This window comes from Helianthus annuus, chromosome 1 (genome assembly GCF_002127325.2).
Source record: "Helianthus annuus cultivar XRQ/B chromosome 1, HanXRQr2.0-SUNRISE, whole genome shotgun sequence".
NCBI classification, from domain to species: domain Eukaryota; kingdom Viridiplantae; phylum Streptophyta; class Magnoliopsida; order Asterales; family Asteraceae; genus Helianthus; species Helianthus annuus.
The window spans coordinates 44454109-44475256 of record NC_035433.2 but is presented as its reverse complement, the minus strand read 5'-3'; the positions used below and the strand labels follow the sequence as shown (position 1 = coordinate 44475256).

At 37.4% G+C, this 21148-nt stretch overlaps 2 protein-coding genes across 2 annotated transcripts; both read left to right on the top strand.

Moving 5' to 3' along the window:
• Positions 1-248: 248 nt before the first annotated feature.
• LOC110872487 lies at positions 249-5944 on the top strand. Its single transcript, XM_022121305.1, has 7 exons — positions 249-309; positions 401-466; positions 573-785; positions 898-1174; positions 3929-4869; positions 4965-5148; positions 5266-5944. Exons 1-7 carry the CDS (start codon positions 249-251, stop codon positions 5942-5944), a joined length of 2421 nt encoding a protein of 806 aa, XP_021976997.1.
• An 860-nt stretch (positions 5945-6804) lies between these two features.
• On the top strand, positions 6805-7854 carry LOC110872559 (ATP-dependent DNA helicase PIF6-like). The gene has a single exon (XM_022121407.2). It carries the CDS (start codon positions 6805-6807, stop codon positions 7852-7854), a length of 1050 nt encoding a protein of 349 aa, XP_021977099.2.
• The last annotated feature ends 13294 nt before the right edge of the window (positions 7855-21148 follow it).

Below are 21148 nucleotides of genomic sequence, written 5' to 3'. Positions count from 1 at the left end.
CAATTTAATAGATTGCTTGGAATAATTAATTCAATAATTTGAAACAATTCTATTTTGCTTTTCATGAAATGATTTTTAATTACAAAATGATAAAATGAAATACTATAATTTATTGAGGTTATGTTAATCCCTAACTATGACATATTGTAATTCAAAATTTAAAAACCACTGTTTTCTTCTATTTTTTTAATGTTCCTGATCTTTTACTCTTTCTTCTTTTGAAAGCGTCTCCTTCTTTCATGTATGCAATGTCAAAGAATTCACGTTCATCTTCTTCAGCTGCTAATTCATCTCAACAAAATTTACATAGTAAGTGAAATTATAACTTCTTAACTCATCATTTCCCAAATCAAAATCAGCTTTCAGATTGAAATCATAATTCTACTAGGTTTTTTTGTAGGTCGTCTTATGAGAACTCCTGTTTCAGATATCTCTAACAGATCTTCTCTTTTAGATATCACAAATGGTAATAGCTCTTGAATTTGATTATAAGTATAGTTTTTTTCCGTTTTATGTTTCTAAGTGGACTGATTCTTGTGTTTCGTACATATTATACTTTCTCTATTATTTAGTTACTTCACCGAATGAAAGGCGTAAGCTTCGAAAATTAATACTTGATAATAAGAAATCAAAGAATGCATCGACATCATCAACAAATGTTCGTAACATCTTTTCTGACAATGCAAATTTGGTCGAATGTGCTGATACTACGGATCAACATATGTACTCCATTGCGTGTCGAGCAGTTAGAAATGCTATTGGTTCTTTAATTTCAACTACACCAGGTTTGTATTTTGTTTCTTTATTATTTGTTTTGATAAATACATTACTAAACCACATACTGGTACTAACATAAATGTTTTAATATTGGATGTTCATATAACGGCATTGACATAGGTACACCTCTAGATAGCAACCGTCGATATTCCGTTACTTCTAGCATTATTAGCAGTAACAATCAGCCGATATTGGGTAGTAACTCTACGCTTACACGGCTGTCTTCTGGTAAACGTAACCTCGAGCGCAAGAAGCGTGATAATACTTCTGTACCTATGCTCTCTTTGGATTCAGATCAAGACAATGTGTTCTTGTGCACTGATGAAGATCCTTATAAAGGGATATCTAAAGGGATTAACCTATTTTATTGTTTTAGGACATTTGTTGTGTTACACCTGTAATATAACTCTCAATCATTTGTGAACAGATTATTTAGACCACGGTGACCAAGTGCTTACATGTTAGCTTTGTAGTGCAAAATTATGGACATTAGAAGGTGGAAAAGGTCGTTTAACTATAAATAAGCTATGTTATAGTATGTGTTGTGGGTATGGTAAAGTTCAGCTACCGCCTTTAAAGGATGCACATCCGTCTTATCAAAATTTGTTTTCTTCCTCAAATGCAAAAAGCAAGTTCTTCCTGAAGAACATAAGACGATACAACTCTATGTTCACTTTTACATCTATGGGTGGAAAGCTTGATTCTAATATCAACAAGGGCAATGCTCCATTTATATATCGTATCAGTGGCCAAAACTATCATTGCATGGGGAGTCTCAAACCTCCAGTTGGAAATGAAGCTAAGTTTTGTTAGCTATACATACATGATACCGAAAATGAAATAACAAACAGACAGACAGACATTATTCAGGTACGAGTGATTTCTAAGTTCCATATTTATTCTATTAAAGAACAACTAGAAATTTAACCATTTGTAGTTTACTATCAGTTGTTAAGTACCATCACTTAATCCTTAATCACTGATTCTCTATCCATTGATTACTACAACAGCAGTTGTTAACCATTAGTAGTTCACTATCAGTTGTTAAGTACCATTAGTGTTATAATCACTAGCAGTGCTTACAAGTTTTTCATCAGCTGTTTCACTTAACAGTAGTTTCACTTAATAGTAGTTTCACTTAACAATAGTTTCTCTTAACAGTAGTTTGCTTTATTCATTTTAAATTCATTATTACAATTAAAGCCAACATAAATGCACACTTGTATTATGTTAAACATACAATACGGACACAAAGCATCATACCAAGAAAGATAGAAGGATATCCAACTTGGTAGACTTGACGGAACTTACAGACTCGATAACAAAAGACCGTATCATACAATGAGTTTTCTAATTTCTTCATGATGAAAACTCAAGGAGTGAGTGGTGCACTTCAGAATGTAGCTAATAACCCCCTTTAGTGTAGCTCTTCGATTTTCCTTGAAATTCCAAAGCTCGCTAATTACATATCTGCCACTGGAGTTATATTCATTCATATGCACCAATCAGCTTATCTTTTAGCAATTGATCGTTCTGATCAATCACTTCCTTATGTGCACCGCACTATCTTCTAGGAGGTTGTCAAGTATTCTCGCCAATGTTTTCGTAGTTGGTGTTTTGCGTATCTTTACATCCGCAGCCATTCTGTACAATAAAAACATCCATAGTAAGATGGCTGATACAGTACTTTCATAATGCATATACGTATACATATATGATGAACCCAATATGAGGAACCCAAAACACAGTTGATCTCATATGAAGAAAACACATTCAAATGACCAATACGAGGAACCCAAAACATATAGTCTTTAACCAACTTTATATGAGAAACAAAACAACAACCATACCCAGATTTCAACATGAACAGCAGAGACTTAAGAAACCCAGATTTCAACATTAACAGCAGATATTTAAGAAACATGACCCTGTTTTAATCGATTATATATTTTAAATATTTCAAACAAACTATAACACAAAAACAATCTTAGATTAACGCCAAAAACCAAAAACCCAGTATTAATAAACAGAGAAAACCAAAAACATCACAAACAAACCTTCATAATAACCAAAACCCAAACCTCTGTTTTGATACCCGAGCCAAAAACCCACAATAATCAAACAATATTTTGACACAAAACCTGTTACATTCTAGCATATCAAAAACATATATAGATAAGAAGTGTAAAAAAATCAGTGGTGAAAATGAGATATCATCAAACATCATTAAACATCAAGTTACATAGGGTTACACAAGCATCTAACAAGAACAGAGGGTAAACCATAGTGTCGATCATGTTTTAGGTATGTGATTTTACCTTGGATTGTTATAACAACAAATGGTCAGTGAGGAGATTCAATGAAGATGAAGATGACGAAGATGAAGATGAAGATGAAGATGATGATCGGTGTTGGGAGAAGAGATTTTCAGATATTTTTGAGAAGTGTGATCGGTGTTAGGGAATCAGGGATTATATGTGTTTATCATTATGGGTATAAAGGATATTTCATAATTGTCAAACAGTCAAACAGAGGGAAGTGTGACGGAGGGACTCAAACTGTTATGAATTTATAAATTCAGGGGCTCAAAAAACCAAAAAATGAATTTAGGGGCTCAAGTTGATGTTTCACACATACCACAGGGACACAAATTGCATTTTTCTCTAAACTTAAATGTTACTTTTTCTCAACATATTTTATAAGTTTTCGGCTGGTATCAGCAAATGTTAACCACTGCTCTTCCTTAACACTTAATCCTTAATCCCTGCTTCTGTATCCACTGTTTACCAAACCACTGTTCAAGACCAAACCACTGAAATGTTACTTTTTCTCAACATACTTTAAAAGTTTTGAGCTGGTATCAACAGTTGTTTACAACTGTTCTTCCTTAAAACTTAATTGTTAATTTCTGATTCTCTATCCACTGCTTATTACAATAGCAGTTGTTAACCATTTGTAGTTCACTATCAGTTGTTATGTACCATCAGTGTTTTAATTACTATCAGTGCTTACAAGGTTTTCATCAGCTATTTGACTTAGTACTAAACTTTTTTTCGTTAACATTTAATTATTAATCACTGATTCTCTATCCACTACTTATTACAATAGTTATGTTATGTTAATGTTTTGTTGTTTTTTTTTCTTTTAACAGCAAAAGAACCAAACCTTCATCGCCTGGTGATAAAGAACTTGATGATGAAATGATAGAATATTTGAGGGCTTTATTAGATTCACAAAATATGTTGGTTAAGACATATAGGATGGTCAGAAACCATTTTCACCAATCTCCAGATGCCAACCTTAGTCTGCGACTAATTTATAGAAGAGAAAAAGACGGCAGGACATATAACCTACCCACCACATCTGAAGTTGCTGCTTTGGTTGTCGGAGACATAGATAAAGCTATAGACCATCGTCATATTGTTGTCGAGACTCAGTCGGGAATGCTGCAGCAAATTAGCGAATTACACCCATCGTATCTTGCTCTGCAATATCCGTTACTTTTCCCATATGGTGATGATGGTTATAGAGTTGATATTCCTCATAGAGATTTTATGTCTACACAAAAGAAAATAAAACCAAAGTGCACAATGAGAGAATTTTTTTCATATAGGATCCAAGATAGAACTTATGGCTTTTCCTTAATTTTAAATGGGCGAAGGTTGTTACAACAGTTTTTGGTTGATGCGTACACAATGATTGAGAGCGAAAGACTAATGTACATCCGTAGGCAACAAGCGAACCTTCGCTCTGAAACATTTGAAAATCTTCAAAAGTATAAATCTAAAGGTAAGGAAGTTTTAATAGATACTGGAAAGCCTGTTATACTTCCTTCTTCATTTACTGGTGGTGCAAGATTCATGCAACAAAATTACCTTGATGCAATAGCCTTATGTAAGTGGTATGGGTATCCTGATTTCTTCATAACTATAACGTGTAATTCTAAGTGGCCTGAAGTAAAAAGATTTCTAAAAGATTCAACCATCAAAGCCGAAGACAGGCCTGACATATTGTGTCGATTGTTTAAAATGAAGCTTGACTCCTTACTCAAAGATTTGAAGGATTCTAAGTATTTTGGTGAGATTAACGCTGGTATGTTATTTTGTTTTCACATCTTATCCTCTGATGTATATTTTGTAATCAAGGTTATTAACTAATAAATCTATTTATTTTTCCTTTTTATTTAGTTGTTTATACAGTAGAATTTCAAAAGTGTGCTCTTCCTCATGCACATATATGCTTATTCATGAAGGTCGATCACAAACTTCCAACCATAGATCACATAGATCCATTTATTTCTGCTGAGATTCCTGATAAAAAAGAAGATCCTGAACTTTATTCTCTTGTGACTGATTATATGATTCATGGTCCGTGTGGGAATGCTAATTTGAATTGTCCTTGCATGGTTGATAAAAGATGTTGAAAAAACTTTCCGAAGAAATTCACACCACATACAACTATTGATTCAAATGGTTTTCCTGTGTACAGAAGAAGAGATTCAGGTCATACAGTTATAAAATCTGGTGTTAGATTAGACAACAGAAATGTTGTTCCTTATAAGAAAAGGCTTTTGAAAAGATATCAAGCACACATTAATGTTGAATGGTGTAATCAAGTCGGTTCGGTGAAATATTTGTTCAAGTACATTAACAAAGGTCCTGATATGGCTACTGCGGTAGTTTCTGGTGATACGAGTTCAACCATCAAAGAAAAGCCAAAAGACGATATCAAGGAGTATTATGATTGTAGATATATTTCAGCTTGTGAGGCATCCTGGAGAATATTCTCTAATGAGGTTCATTATAGGTATCCTGCTGTTATGAGGCCTCCCTTTCATTTGCCCGGCCAACAGAATGTTGTGTATGGTGCGGATGACGATATTGATAATGTTTTAAGCAAGCCTTTTGTTGCTTCTTCAATATTTGTGCAATGGATGAAGTTGAATGAGACAAATGAAGATGCTAGAAAGCTGACTTATGTTGCGTTTCCTTCCAAATTTGTTTGGATACTTAAAGATAGATGTTGGCAGATACGTACGATGTACCAGTGTGTTGGCCGGATTCATTCCGTATCTCCTGCATTGGGCGAACCTTATTTTTTGAGGATGCTACTCAATAAAGTTAAGGGGCCTAGATCATTTGAGGAGATACATACAGTTAACGGTTAATTATTCCCGACTTTTAGAGATGCTTGCTATGTGATGGGACTCTTAGATGATGACAATGAATACGTTGAGGCCATTAAAGAAGCAAGTTTTGAAGGACATGCTGGGTATCTTCGAGCGTTATTTGCTACCCTGCTTTTATCAAATACTCTATCTCGGCCAGAATTTGTTTGGGAGAATACGTGGAAATACTTAGCTGATGATATTGTTTATAGACGTCAAAAAGAAACAAATATTTCAGGTTCTGATCTATTGTTTTTTATTTCACATACTACATTTTGATTTTTTATTTAATAATGTTAATTTTTTTATTTGCTAGGTTTAGTGCTTCCTGAATATCAGATTAAGAACCTTACTTTGTTGAAAATTAAAAACTATTTAATTTCCAATGGTTCATCATTACGAAGGTTTGTCACTATGCTGTACCCTGATGACGATTCCTTACGTGATGCTTCTAATCGTCTGATCAATGAAGAGCTGTCACATGACCTAGATGAAGTACAAGCTGAGTTTAACAGGTTGCATCAATCTCTTACAGATGAACAACGAGTGGTTTTTGACGAAATAATGGAAGCAGTTGTAGGGCGTAAAGGAGGCCTTTTTTTGTCTATGGTTACGGTGGAACTGGAAAAAACCTTTTATGGAAGACTTTGGCTTCAGCTATTCGATGCAGAAATGGAATAGTTTTAAATGTGGCTTCAAGTGGTCTTGCTTCGTTATTACTTTCCCGTGGAAGGATAGCTCATTCTCGGTTCCATATCCCCATTAATCTAACAGAAGATTCAATGTGCAATATTAAGCCAAATAGTGATATTGCGAGATTATTAAAGGAAACCCAATTAATCATATGGGACGAAGCACCGATGGTACACAAACATGCCTTTGAAGCATTAGATAGGACGATGACCGACGTATTTTCGGAAGGTAGGAGTATTTGTTCGGATATTCCTTTTGGAGGTAAAGTTATTGTATTTGGTGGTGACTTTAGACAAATACTACCGGTTATTCCTAATGGTACTAGACAAGAAATTGTTAGTGCATCTTTAAGCTCTTCATACATATGGGAAAAATGCAGACTCTTGCAGCTGACTAAAAACATGTGTCTAACTATTGGAGCTGAAAGTTCGAATATGGAGTCTATCAGAGAATTTGCAAAATGGCTTATTGATATTGGTGAAGGAAACGTTGGAGATGATAATGATGGTGACGCCATTATAGAGATACCAGATGATTTACTAATCACCAATATTTGTGACCCGACACAAAGTTTAATTGACTTTGTATATCCTTCAATTAATGAACAATTTAGGATTCCTGGATTTTTTTCTGAGCGAGCAATTCTTGCACCCAAAAATGAGGTAGTTCATGAAATTAATGATCGATTGCTTTCGTTATTTCCTGGTGATGCGAAAGAGTATCTGAATTGTAATAGTATACGTCAAACTGAACAAATTCTTGATTCTTTTCAACAAAGCTTATACTCAACAAAAAAATTGAATGCTCTTAAGATTTCAGGCTTGCCTAATCACAGATTAGTTCTTAAAGTTGGTGTTCTTGTGATGGTTCTTCGAAATATTGATCAACCGAAAGGGTTATGTAATGGTACAAGGCTTCAGATTACTTTTCTTGGTAAACGAGTTATAGAAGCTGAAGTTATATCTTGTGGGAACATTGGCACGAGAGTTTTTATTCCAAGGATTAATATGATCCCGTCTGACAAAAAAATACCTTTTCAATTTCAACGAAGACAATTTTCGTTATCAGTTTGTTTTGCTATGACAATTAACAAGAGTCAAGGACAATCGTTATCAAAGGTTGGTCTTTATTTGAAAGATCCTGTCTTCACTCATGGTCAGTTGTATGTTGCATTATCAAGGGTCAAGACCAAAGAAGGTGTTAATGTTAGGATCTGAGTTTGGATTGATTGTGATTTGTGTTTGAATTTAGAGGAACAAATGAAAGAGTAGTGCAGCAGAATTTAAATGGAAGCAAACTTTTCACAATCAAACAGAAGAAATGCTTTCAATCATACATTTTCACCACTGAATCAAATGATTAAATTTAATTTTAAACTTCGATTACAATGTATGTATGATATGCAAACTCCCCCTCAGCCCGAGCTCAGTGCTTGTTCGTGCAGAAAGAAGATGGTGAAAGAGCTAAACAGAACAGTACAGAGCACTGTTATATTTATAGGCACTTGCAAACCACTGAGCATCTAAGCTGACGTCACCATGAAAGTGATATCTAACCTCGTAACAAACTCTAACCTCTGATCTATACAAACACTGCTATGCTAACTACTGATATTACATTTCAATACATAAAGCAAATATAAACTGCTGTTGCATCCTTCCACCGCTGTGAACCCAGCAGTACATGTCATGATCAGCAGTGCTTGAACCATGGCAGTAGATTGAGCAGCAGAGCTTTAGTTCTTCAATCAGACCTTGACTTGATCAGCAGTTGTAGGTCAGCAGTTTGCATGATCAGCAGATAGGAGGTCAGCAGATGTTGAAACCACTTTCAAGGGGAGAGACTTGCAATCAAGCATCTGTTTATTCTGGATCCACTGCTATGATCCTGTTTTGGCTTTCATTATCTGTTCCTTTGGAAGGGTTCAATCCCAACAATCTTCCCCTAGAACAGATAATACCAAAACTGTTCATTATTGTAGATCTTTATTGCCTCAACAACAGTTCCTTATTTGCCCTTTGAATTGCAATTCAAAAGTTAAGGCATCTGTATCATCATCATCCCTGCTAAGTGGAAGATCAAGGAGATCCTGCAAATCTTCAAGACTCAGGCCAAGAGCCTGTTCCCTTGTCAGTTTCTTCAATTCGCCATCAGACCTGAACACAGTCAATACGTGGGTCTGTTAATCAGTTTTCCACTTTAGTACTTTTGAGCCTGATGGGTTTCTTGGGAGATTTTTATTTGTTGAGGAATTTGGCGATGCTGGCCTGTTCATGACTGGCTGAGCAGTACTTGCAGATTGTTCCAGTTCAGATTCTTCTTTCATCATTAACAGAATTCCCTCTTTTACAAGGTCATTACTAGCAATTAAATCTTGAACTGTTTTAGCACCAAGCTGGTTTTGACTCCTTCTTTTGTAGATGGCAGCACCAGTAGGAGCAGTGGTTCTTTTTACTTGCAGCTTTGGTGGTCTTTTTGAGACCTCTGCAATGGAGTAGTCAGGCTTTTGTGGAGCTGTCGGATCTTTCTTCCTAAGTTCCTCCAACCTTTTATAGGTGGCCCTGACCCTAGCTTCTCCCCACTTTGACACAGAGTTCTTTGACCCATATTCAGCAATTATCAGCTCCTCTTTCATTCTCTTCAGCTCTAAGATTTTGTCAGCTTCAACCTGTTTGAATTTTTCAGGGGGAGTCTGCTGGACATTATCTTTGATCATTTCATGAATCCTGGCTACTTCTTTTTCAAGCTCAGGAATGGTCCAGTTTTTGTACATGTGTTTCTCCCCCTTGTATTTCTTGTAGGTCATGATATTTTCAATGTAGTCTTTTCTTAGGGTCTCATCTGCCCTTTCTGAAATTTGTTGACTAACATTTTTGGCAAATTGTTCCATTGATCTGACCTGTGTAAGGAGAAACAGATAGTTTTGCTGAAATTCCCTATCAAATTTTCCTTGTTTGTTTTTGTTAGCGATATCCTCTGCTTGCTTGGCTTTGATTTCCAAATATTCTTCAATGTTGTTTGGCCTGGGATATCCCCTAACTGAAGGCAAGCTCCTTTTGGCAGGGTTGTCCTCATAGTAGAAAGATTTGATTTCATCTCTAACTGCTATGAGTTCTAAAGGAAACACAACACCTGCAGGAGGTAATGGCTTTTGAATTTGAGTTGAAGAGAGAGGAATGGGTCTTGAAACTGTGACAAGTGCTTGGGATTTTGAAGCTGTTGGTGGTGGTGATAGAGAATCATCATCTGATATGATAACCCTTCTCCTTTTTATTTTAGGAGAGGCAGATGATGTTTTGGGTGGAACAGTGGAAGTGATTTGAGTGGCAGTGGTTTATGACTGACTAACAGCTGTTGAAACAACTGGTGTTTCAACCACTGTTGTCATTACAGCAGATGTTGTAACATCTGAGGTACCAGCAGATGTTGGTACAACAGAGGTTGCAACAGCTGTTTGGGTGGAGGTTTGATGTTGGTGGCTTTTGGATGGTGGTTTTGGAGTATGCTTTGGAAAACTGGATGGTGTGGATTTGGGTTTCCTTACTTTTCTAGTAAGATTTCTTTTTGGAACAGGATTTTGATCATCCTTTTCACCAGAACAACCCTGCTCATTCAGCTTCACGAAAGCTCTCTTATCCTCATTCCACCTTGATAAATCCTTTGCCGCTCTATCCCTTTTTACACTTATGATACTATCATCAAGTGCATTCTGGGTCACATCAACCTTCTTGCTTCCATCTGGCAAGGGAATTTCTCTGAGCATTGCATCTTTTTCTGTATCAAGATATAGCCCATTATCAATCCCTTTCTTTATCCACTCCTTAATTTTCTCCCCCTGTTTGGCATTATCTGAGGGGATTTCATCAATGAAGAGAACTGTCGGAGGAGCAGTGCCAGTGTTTGTCAACAGATGGGCCTTGAGAGCCTTAATGTCATCCTTTGTATCTTTGTACCTAGACTCCATTGCAGTTTTGAGCTCTTGAACATGTTTTTCATGCTGCTGCTCAGCCATCTGGTGTTGTTGGTGGACAAATGGTTGAAAAACATTCCAGAGCTCATTTGTAACATCTGCTGGTGGTGGAGCAAGTGCTTGAGATGGAACAGCAGTGGATTGTACCATTTGAATTGTCTTTGATTTCTGCAACAATGGTATCCAGTTTGTCAACTCTGTCCGTCAATTCCTGGTACTTTAAACCATCACCCAATTTAATGGGATCATCTGATTTCCCACTAGCAGTGGTTTTATCAGAAGTTGAGGTAGGGAGTGTACTCCAAACATCAACAACTGATGCCCCTTTTTCTTGGTACTGGGGTCTTCTTCCTTCAACACTTGATAATCTTTTGATGGAACCAGTGGTTAATATAAACTCACTAGCAGATAACAGAGGTGTTATGGAAGGAATTGCCTCCAAGGAAGTCTTATTGATGTAACCACTGTCCAAGTGTAAACCTGTAGGTTCAACACTTGTAGTGGCTGTTTCACTTGGAATACCACCAAGAGTTACTTGGAACTCAAGGGTTGTAACCTCCTCAGGTTGTGTTGGTGGGTTAGCAAAGATTGATACATCAGGCCCAGTCTTTTGTTAAGGTATATTCTCATGGACAGGTGATTGAGAAGGACTGGTTTGTGCCAGGTTCAGATCAATTGCATCCAACAGTAGTTTGGTATTTGGTGGAATTGGGGATGTGAAGGTAGGTTTAGGAAGCGAAATTGCCCCGGGTATCGGGCTGTGGAGGATGGAAACGAGTGCTTCCAGAGCCTCATGATGTGGTGACCCTGTTTGTACAACCTGTTCTTTTTGTGAAGAGACAGGAGGAGTTTCAGGTATGCGTTGAGACATTTCTACCAACTGCTGTGAGGAAGTAGCAGCAGTGGTTTGTTGTGACGTTTGTGCTGTCATAGGCAGGTGCTCTGGTATCTCATCCTCCAGAGTTGCCTTTTTGGTAGGTTTTGGGGGTTTTTGATTTTTTTTTCTTTGGCTTTTTGGTGATTTTAGGTGTGGGTTTCAAGGCAGTTGTTGTGCTACCTTGAACACCTTGAGCAGTGGGCTCAGCAGCAGATACCTGAGGAGCAGTGTTTGCTGCTAAAATCTGCTTAGGCACCTCTGCTTGTGTTTTGCAAGGTGTTGACATTCTTGTAAATGTTTCAGAAGTTAAGCTTTTTATTTGAAAAGAGTCATCTTGATTTATTACCGCAATATCATTCTTACTTAATTTTTTCTCAAAATAATAACTTAAAAATCTTGGAAACAGTAGAATGATTTTGTTTCAACATTTTTAACCAAATCATTGAAGATTACCTTGGAATAGTTAAAATTTTCTCCCTGTAAAATAGCATATCCCAAGTTTTGAATCTTCATTGGTATTTCATTAAAAGAAGTGGTTTTATTTGAAACACACACGAGGAGGGTATGGAATAAAAATCTTGTTGCAGGAGGGAATAAGCCTTTTTCTAAGGTATCCTTCTTCATCATTGTGTCTGCATACCCTCTCTCAATGAAGTCAATTTTTAACTCGTTTTTAGGGAAAGAATCTGTACCTTCCTGATCAGCGAGCTGAAAGACCTCAGATATGGATTGTGGTGTTATTCGGACTGCTTTCTTCTGCAGAGTAGAGTTAATGGCTATGACATCTTCTCCTTGTTTTTCAAGGGTACAATTTTTCCAAAACTCTCTCTGAGTTTGCAGGTAAATGGGTGCATCAACGGTTAACAAAGTTTTGTACTTTGATGCGTTGATCATATCAAGGATGGAATCAAATGTATCGATGGTGCCTGGTTTTGTGAGAAGACCCAGTAGATTATGAGACGGTTTGTGTGGGATTTCTGTGGAGGTAGCCTTTTGAGAGGCCCCTTTGGAAGACTATGCGGATGATTTCGATTTTGTCATTTTGAAGATGAGAATCGAAGATGAGAATGTGGAGAAATTTGATGGAATGGATTGGAAACTACTTTGAGAAGAGAATTTTTAAGAATTCAATTCGACAATGAAACCCTGTTTGGGTTTGAAAGGGGGTTTTATTGATGAAAAGTGAATGCTGACGTGGCAGCGGTTACAAAAGGTCTGACCACTAAGTACTGTCCGCATGCCATCCCCTGGTGAAGTGAAGGACAGTACTTTTGAACAGTACATTTTGTGAAAACAACTGGTGAAGGCAGTAGTTGTAATGGTAATGGAGGACAGTGGATGCTTTTCACTATCAGTAGATAGCTCAGCAGTGGATACAACACTGATTTTGACCATCAGTGGTTATAAAAGGAAAATGAGAATAGGGGATGACTTTCAGCAGTGGACAGACTTTTGTAGTAGCACAGACTTTTGAACCCATCAGTGGTTATGGCATATTTTAGGATTTTAGTGAAAAATTCATTTTTAGCTATTTTTTAGGATGGATTTTTGATTTTCTGAAAACATTTTAATGCTTTTATTCATAGAAAAACAGGATTTTGCCTGTTATTCCATGTTTAGCATGCCAACTCTAGAGATCAAGCTTTCAAAGGTGGATGTGTCTAATGCTTTGGTTAGCACATCTGCCAGCTGATCCTTAGTTGGAACATGATGCAGAGAAATCAAACCTTTATCATAGCAATCCCTCACAAAGTGATGTCTGATGTCGATGTGTTTGGTGGTTGAATGGGAAACTGGATTTTTGATGATATTTTCTGCTGCCTGGCTGTCCAACATAAGTGGTGTCTTCAAGGCAGTGATACCAAAATCCAGTAACTGATTTTGAAGCCATAGCAGTTGGGCTGTACAGCTTGCAGCAGCTATATATTCTGCCTCAGCAGTGGATGTGGAAACAGCTGCTTGCTTTTTGCTTTGCCAAGACACTAAGCAGTTGCCTAGGAATTGGCACCCTCCTGAAGTGGACTTCCTTGTTTTATCACATCCAGCAAAGTCACTATCTGAAAAACCTGAAAGCTCAATTTTACCATCAGCTGGATACCAGATACCAAGTGTGGGAGCACCTTTGAGGTATCTGAATATCCTTTTTACAGCAATAAGGTTTGACTTTCTAGGGGCTGATTGGGATCTTGCACAGACACATGTTGCAAACATGATATCTGGTCTAGATGCAGTTAGGTACAATAAAGACCCAATCATGCTTCTATATAAGGTCTCATCAACCAAATCATCCTTTTCTTCAGACATGACCAATTTATTGGTTGCAATGGGTGTACTACATGGCTTACAATCATCTATATCAAATTTCTTTAAAAGTTCTTTGGCATATTTGCCTTGATGGATGAAAGTACCATTTTGCATCTGCCTTACTTGGAGACCAAGAAAGCACTGGAGTTCACCCATTGCACTCATTTTAAACTCAGCTGTCATGAGTTGCCTGAACTCTTCAAACATTTTATTACATGTGCTTCCAAAAATGATGTCATCCACATAAATCTGGACAATCATCAAATCCTTTCCTCTCCATTTTAAAAACAGTGTTTTATCAATCCTGCCTCTGGTGAAACCAATGGAAAGTAAAAAGGAGGACAGAGTTTCATACCAGGCCCTTGGTGCTTGTTTCAAGCCATACAAAGCTTTATTTAGCTTGTAGACATGATCTGGATTAAATGGATCCTCAAAACCTGGAGGTTGACAAACATAAACCTCCTCCTGAATCTTACCATAGAGGAATGCACATTTGATATCCATTTGATACACCTTGATGTTGTGGTTGACAGCAAAGGCCAGAAAGAGTCTGATAGCTTCAAGTCGTGCTACAGGGGCAAATGTTTCATCATAGTCAATATCCTCTTCTTGTCTGTAACCTTGAACCACAAGCCTGGCTTTATTCTTGACAACAATACCCCTTTCATCAGTCTTGTTTTTGAAGACCCACTTTGTGCTAATAGGACTTACATTCTCTGGCAATGGTACAAGCTCCCATACTTGTTGTCTTCTGATCTATTGGAGCTCCTCTTGCATGGCTTCTACCCAGCTGTTGTCTTTCAGTGCCTCTTGGTACTTGACTGGCTGATGGAGTGATAGAAAACCAGCAAAAAGACAAATGTTTTGGGACTGCTTTCTTGTGAGCACTCCTTCATTGATGTTGCCAATGATTTAATCTGGTGGATGAGATTTCAAGAAGATGAGCTCTCCTTGGTATGGAATAATGGCATTGAGTGGTGAAGGCTGCAGATGTGTACATCTGAGCAAACCACTGCTGGTGACTTTAATGACCCAGCAGTGGCTTCAAAAGGTGGTGGCATAGGAGGTAAAGGTGTGGACACCTGCTGACTTTGATCCACTGTTTGAGGACTTTTGTCAGCAGTGTTTGATGAGGTGGAAGCAGTGGTTAAAGGGCTACTTTGGTCAACAACTGTTGGGGGAGTAGTGGTTGAGCTTTGACAACTGTTTTGAACAACTGATGCTCTTCCTGTTGAAGCAGACTTTTGAGGAATGATGATCTCATATCCATAGTCTGGTGATGAATCTTCTGATGGTCCTGCACTGTTAGTCTTAGCAGTATTTTCAAAAGTGAATTTTTCAAGATCAAACAATTCTGCAGGATTTGCAGGGATTTTCATTGAAGAAAGTTCATTGAATTTTACATTCAAAGTCTCTTCCACTGCTTTGGTCCGTGTATTAAACACTTTGTAGGCCTTAGCAGTGGTTGAGTATCCCAGGTGGTATCCCATATCAATTTTGGCTGCAAACTTTGAGATAGAATATATTAAGTTTAGAATGAAGCATGGGCAACAAAAAACTTTGAAATATAAGATTAATGGCTTTATTTTATACAGAATTTCGTAAGCAGTCTTTTTGTGCCTGGGGTTGATCAAAACTCTGTTTTGGACATAGCAGGCAGTGTTTACTGCCTCTGCCCAAAAACTTAATAGCAAACCTGAATCTGCAAGCATGGTTCTGGCAGCTTCAATCAATGTTCTGTTCTTTCTTTCAACAACCCCATTTTGCTCTGGTGTTCTAGGGATGTTGTACTGCCTTACAATCCCTTTCTTCACACAGAAGGCATCCAACTCCTTATTTTTTAATTCTGTGCCATTGTCACTCCTAAAGACTTTTACTGGAAGGTCAGATTGCTTTTCAACCTGTGTCACAAAGTCTTGCAAAATGCCTGCAGTCTCATCTTTTGAGTGTAAAAAGGTCCATGTAAACCTAGAGAAGTCATCAACAATAACCAAGCAATATCTCTTCTTTTTGAGACTCATGATTTGCACTGGGCCAAACAAATCCATGTGCAGCATTTGCAAACACTGGGTTGTTTTGGACTCTTCAATGGACTTAAAAGAGCTTTTATGTTGTTTTCCTTTTAAATAGGAAACACAGTGTTCAGGACGTGAAAACATTTTTTGTGGTAAGCCTCTCACTAAGCCATTTTTTGAAATTTCACTGATTGTTTTGAGACTTGTGTGTCCCAGTCTTTTGTGTCATAGCTCTGTCTCTTTGTTAGAGGCAGCTGAGAACAGACAGGCATTAGCTCTGGGACACTCTCTTGACATGTCAACAACATAAACATTGCCACTTCTTTGAGCAACAAGTTTTGTTGAGCCCTTTTTGATTATTGCTTAAATCTTACTAACCATTTCTGGTCCAACAATCCTACAACAATCCTTTGTGAAGAATGAGCCAAACCCTTTATCACTCATTTGAGACACACTCAGGAGGTTGAATTTTAGATTGTCTATAAGATTGACATTTTCAAATTTTACATTTCCAGACTTTACTGTACCAGACCCCAGAACTTTTCCTTTACTATTATTACCAAAGGATATATCACCCCCTCCATGAGTTTTAAAATCTTGAAGAAGGGCTTTACATCCTGTCATGTGCCTGGAGCCTCCACTATCTACATACCAAAGACTATCTAAGCATGCAGAAGCTCCCTGCACATGAAGTAAAAGGATTAGTTCATAAAAGTCTCCAAAGCCAACAGGGCTTTGGATGGGGTCTCAACAGTGTCTGGGATGGAGGCAGATGTATGGACAGTGGTTAGGTCAGGGGTTTGAACATTTTTGATAATGTTTTTCTCTAACCACTGTTGGGGATCTTGACCCATCATCTGTTGATAACCAAAAGGATTCCTGTTCACTCTTGGTTTAGAGGGCTTTTTGTAAGCCTCATAAACGTGTGGAATCCTTTGGTTTGGTGCTTTGTCCTTGCCTTTTCTGAAATGATTGGCTGGAGGTGCATCAGTCACCTGTACATCCCTTTGAACAGATGTTTGGTTCAACTGTTTTGTGACAGCAGTTTGGACAGGGACAAACAGTGGTTGTTTCTTGGTGAACTTGACAGATGATGTTGATGGACTCAAGGATGTTTTTGAAGTGTATTCATTCTTTTTTATGTCAAAGTTTTTGAGATACACACATTCTTGAGTTTTGTGATTATCTTTACCACAGATGGTGCAGCTTTCAGCAGGTAAAATGATGCTTATTTTGTTTATATCATATGCTTTAAGATGAAAACAATCTTTTGTTAGATGATTCTTCTTTTCACATAATTCACAAAACAAGTTTTTGATCTTTTCTCTTTTCTTCCTTTTCTCAGATTCCTTTGCAACAGAGTTTTGAACCTCTGTTGGGATATCTTTGATAGTATTGATTTTTGCTTTTGGGGCTTTTACACCATCAGTGGTTGTGAAATCCATTGGTTTGAAATTTTCCAGGATATCACACTCATCAGACCATGTGGGTTTAAATTGGTATTTCTCAATTTCCTCAAAAGTTGAGGATCCCACAGATCTTTCCAGAGTAATTTTGTTACCAAGTTTGTCGGTTATTTTCACCTCTTGGCCATTTTGGTTGGTTGGAATTATCTTAGTTGAACCAGCTTGTTTTCCACCAGTGTTTTCAAGATCATCATATTTTCTATATCCAATACCAAATTTAACATTGCTTTCAAGCTGTTTTGCAAGCACAACCTCATACCCTTTACAAGACTCCACCCATCTTTCACAGGTGATCTGGGTAGACTCCAACTCCTTTTTGCAAACTTGGTATTTTTCTACCATAGTTTGGAGTTGAGTTTTGGTTATGCTCTGCTCTTCTTTTAAACTGCTGATTTCTTTATCCTTTTCAGCCAATTTGTTTCTAAGTTCTTTTAATGACGTTTCAAATTTGACCTCATCAGACAAGACTTTATCCCTAAGGTTTTCATTCACCTCTTTAATGTTAGCAAATCCAATAATACAATTGTCTGAACACAGTTTTCTAGAACTTGAGGTGATACCTTAGCAGCAGCCATCATGGCACAATCACATTGATGATCATCTTCTTCATCAGCTCTCTCTTCTTTCTCACCAGCTTTTGTTAGTACATAAACGTCTGTAGCTTCCGTCAGCTTAAAGTCTTTGTTTTATTAAAGTTGTATAGTTTAATGTATAAGGCGTCAGAATACAGGGTTTGTATTGTAAAAGTGCTACTTTGTAAGCCGATCGGCTGGCCTAGCCGATCGAACAGCCTAACCGATCGAACAGCTGTTCGATCGGGTAGCCCAACCGATCGGTTAGCCTAACCGATCGGACAGCACTTAGCTTATTCTGACTAGCCTATAAATAGAAGTTCTGTCAGCTCATTTAGCACTTTTTGAATCTGTCTGTAATCTAGAGAGCTGAAGTCTGTGATCAACTGGAACTTGTATCTTGTCATATATTTCAATTGAATTGCAGACTGTTGAACATGAAAATCATATGTCTTACTGTATCTGTGTATGATCTGCTGGATTCCGCACAGCAATCATAGTGTGACATTCATTAACAGGAAGATCCCAATCAATCAGGGACCAACAAGTGGTATCAGAGCTATGGATGTTGATTGAAGATACCAGAAGACATAGTTCATCGATTTCAGTCAAATTCTTGTAGATTTGAAGAGAGATTCAACTGAATTCAAGCGAAGATTGCATTGTGAAGAACAAATTTCATCGGAAATTTGTTTCTGATATAGTTTTCACCGGAAAACTTGCAGATCTACTCTATCTTTCTCATATTTCTCTCCGTTCTTCATCTTTTTCATCATAAAACTTGAAAAACTCAAAATTAAAACAGATTCAATGGATAAAACTTGATAAAATTACTATCAATCGGTTCGGAATCTCAAATTTTACAATCCTACTAAGTTTCATAATCAGATTCAAACAAATTCGTGTTAAAATTGAACAATTTCAATGAAAAACTGCATGAACTTGCTGATGTCAGCTGGTCGAATCGATTAGCATATTCATCCGTTTGCTGATGTCATCAATTTGAAAGAGATAACCGTTCAAAGATATTTTGGAAGTTATTGCTGACATCATCTTGGTAATCTGATCGAACAGCTGATCGATCGGACTGCATTGTTATTAAAAGGAAGTTTGAAGTTTACTCGATTCCTGTTCGATCGAACAGCTGATCGATTGAACAGCATTTGTCTAACCGATAGACTAAGCGACTCGATCGAACACACTACTCGATCGAATACCCTGTTCGATTCAAGTGTTAGTGTTAAGTGTTTTTAAGAAATCAAAATTTTTCTAAGTGTTTGTCTGATTTTACAGGAACGTTCAAAATGGATGACATATTCACAAACCCTTTTAGTGATATGTATGGTTTCACTGTAAACTCAGGAGGATCAAGAAATCCAGAAAATAATGATTCTACATCAAACAATACCAACACAAATCAAATCAAAGAGAAAAGGAAGGAAGCATGGGAATCAGAAAGCGCGTTTGGAACCTTTAATCGTCCTCCAAAGTTAATGGCTATTGAAGATTATACAAGATGGGCAATAAAATTTGAAGAATGGTTGATGGCGTTTGCTTTCCCCAGCTGGAAAAGCATGAAAAGTGGGTATGCTGCGGGTAAAAACAATGGTGAAGTATTGAGAAGTAATGAAGAGATTGATCTATTCGTTGCTGAACAGAAATGTGTAGCACTACTATTTCAATCTGTCAGGGAAGATATTATTTCACTAATCAGCTACACCAACGCCAAAGATTTGTGGGATAAACTGGGAAAGAAATGTCTGGGAAGTAAAGAAATCTTAAAGAACAAAACTAAACTACTAAAAAAGGAGTTTGATATGTTCAGTTGTTTCAAAAATGAGTCTGTCTGCAAAATGATCGAACGTTTTGGTCATCTTAAATTGGAACTTGCACGTCATGATATCAAATATCCTGATGAGGAGATAGTTGATAAACTGTTCGATTCTTTACCAGATGAAATGGATTGGAGGTACTATGCTTTGATGTTGAAAAACACCATTCCGCCAGAAGAACTAAAACCAGATGTAGTGATTGAACGACTGGAAAGCCATGAGCTAGAATTGAAGAAAACATACAAAGTCAATCATTCATATCAACAAAATCCAGAACTATACTATCCCAAAAGTTTGATGCCCAAAGCCTCATCACCGAAAACCGCATTTTCTGCCGAAAACATATCTCCAGCTCCTAAAGAAAATCAAAGCAACTCAAACAAAGAAAGTCACAGTGGATATCATAGTGGGTCTACTTCTATTCCTACTGCCTCGACAAATCGTTCTGATTCAAAGTTCTCATGTAATATTGCTGTTGATCTGAAGAATGCACAAAACTTTGATGAAGAATCTGTGAAGCAACAGATGGTATTTCTAGCATCCGTGCTAGAATCATATGAGGGGCTAATTGCTGGAAAGATTGGGAATACTAATCTGACCAAAGAAGACTATGATCAGATAGATCCCGAAGAGATGGAGTTAATTGATATCCAATGGGCAATGGCGAGTGCAGTGCGACGTGCACAACGCTTTATGGAGATAACGGGAAGAAAATCAATCGGTGGTCCTTCAACGAAGCTGGGATTTGATAAATCAAAGGTGAAGTGTTTCAAGTGCAAACAGAAAGGCCACTTCAAACGAGAATGCCGAAATGCATATGTTGAAGAATCTGAGAATCCATTCAAGGATGACTACTACAAGAGAGCTATATATCATCAGAATAAGTCAGAACCGCCAAGAATAAAGCAATCTGAAGACAACAAAGGAAAATCTAGAGCTTTGGCAGTGATTTATGATGATGAAGGATATGATTGGAGTAAGGAAGTGTTACCTGAAGATGATGCTGTTGGTTATGCTTTTATGGCGAGTCATAATGAACCAATTCAATGGAAGGATAATCGTACAGAACAACAAAAGTACGAATATCGAAAAATGGTTGCTGAAGCAAAGATCATCCGACTCTCAGGTGTTTATGAGGAAGCAACACGTGCAAACCGATGGGATCCAGATAGAGAGTGTTATTTGGATGAATATGGTAACATTGCTGTCGACTACAAGAAGATAGACATTGAAGCCATTATCCAAGAATACAAAGAAGAGGATGAGTACTGGCAACACAAATGGTGGGGTACACCAACATCGAAAATGATCGAGGAAGAAAGAGAGAAAGAAAGAAGAGAAAAGGAGAAGATAGAAGAACCTGTGAAAATTGACACCGGAATGATCAACACTGCACAGGAGATGACAGCTGAAAATTTGAGAGAAATGGCTGATAAAGTGCTTGCTGTCAAAGCACTTGAGGTAGATTCTACTCC

Coding starts and splice junctions, on each gene's coding strand:
- LOC110872487 (XM_022121305.1), top strand. CDS start 249: ATGTCAAAGAATTCACGTTCATCTTCTTCAGCTGCTAATTCATCTCAA. Junction 4,870..4,964: donor TTTTGGTGAGATTAACGCTG/GTATGTTATTTT, acceptor CTTTTTATTTAG/TTGTTTATACAGTAGAATTT. Junction 5,149..5,265: donor GATTATATGATTCATGGTCC/GTGTGGGAATGC, acceptor TCCTGTGTACAG/AAGAAGAGATTCAGGTCATA.
- LOC110872559 (XM_022121407.2), top strand. CDS start 6,805: ATGGTACACAAACATGCCTTTGAAGCATTAGATAGGACGATGACCGAC.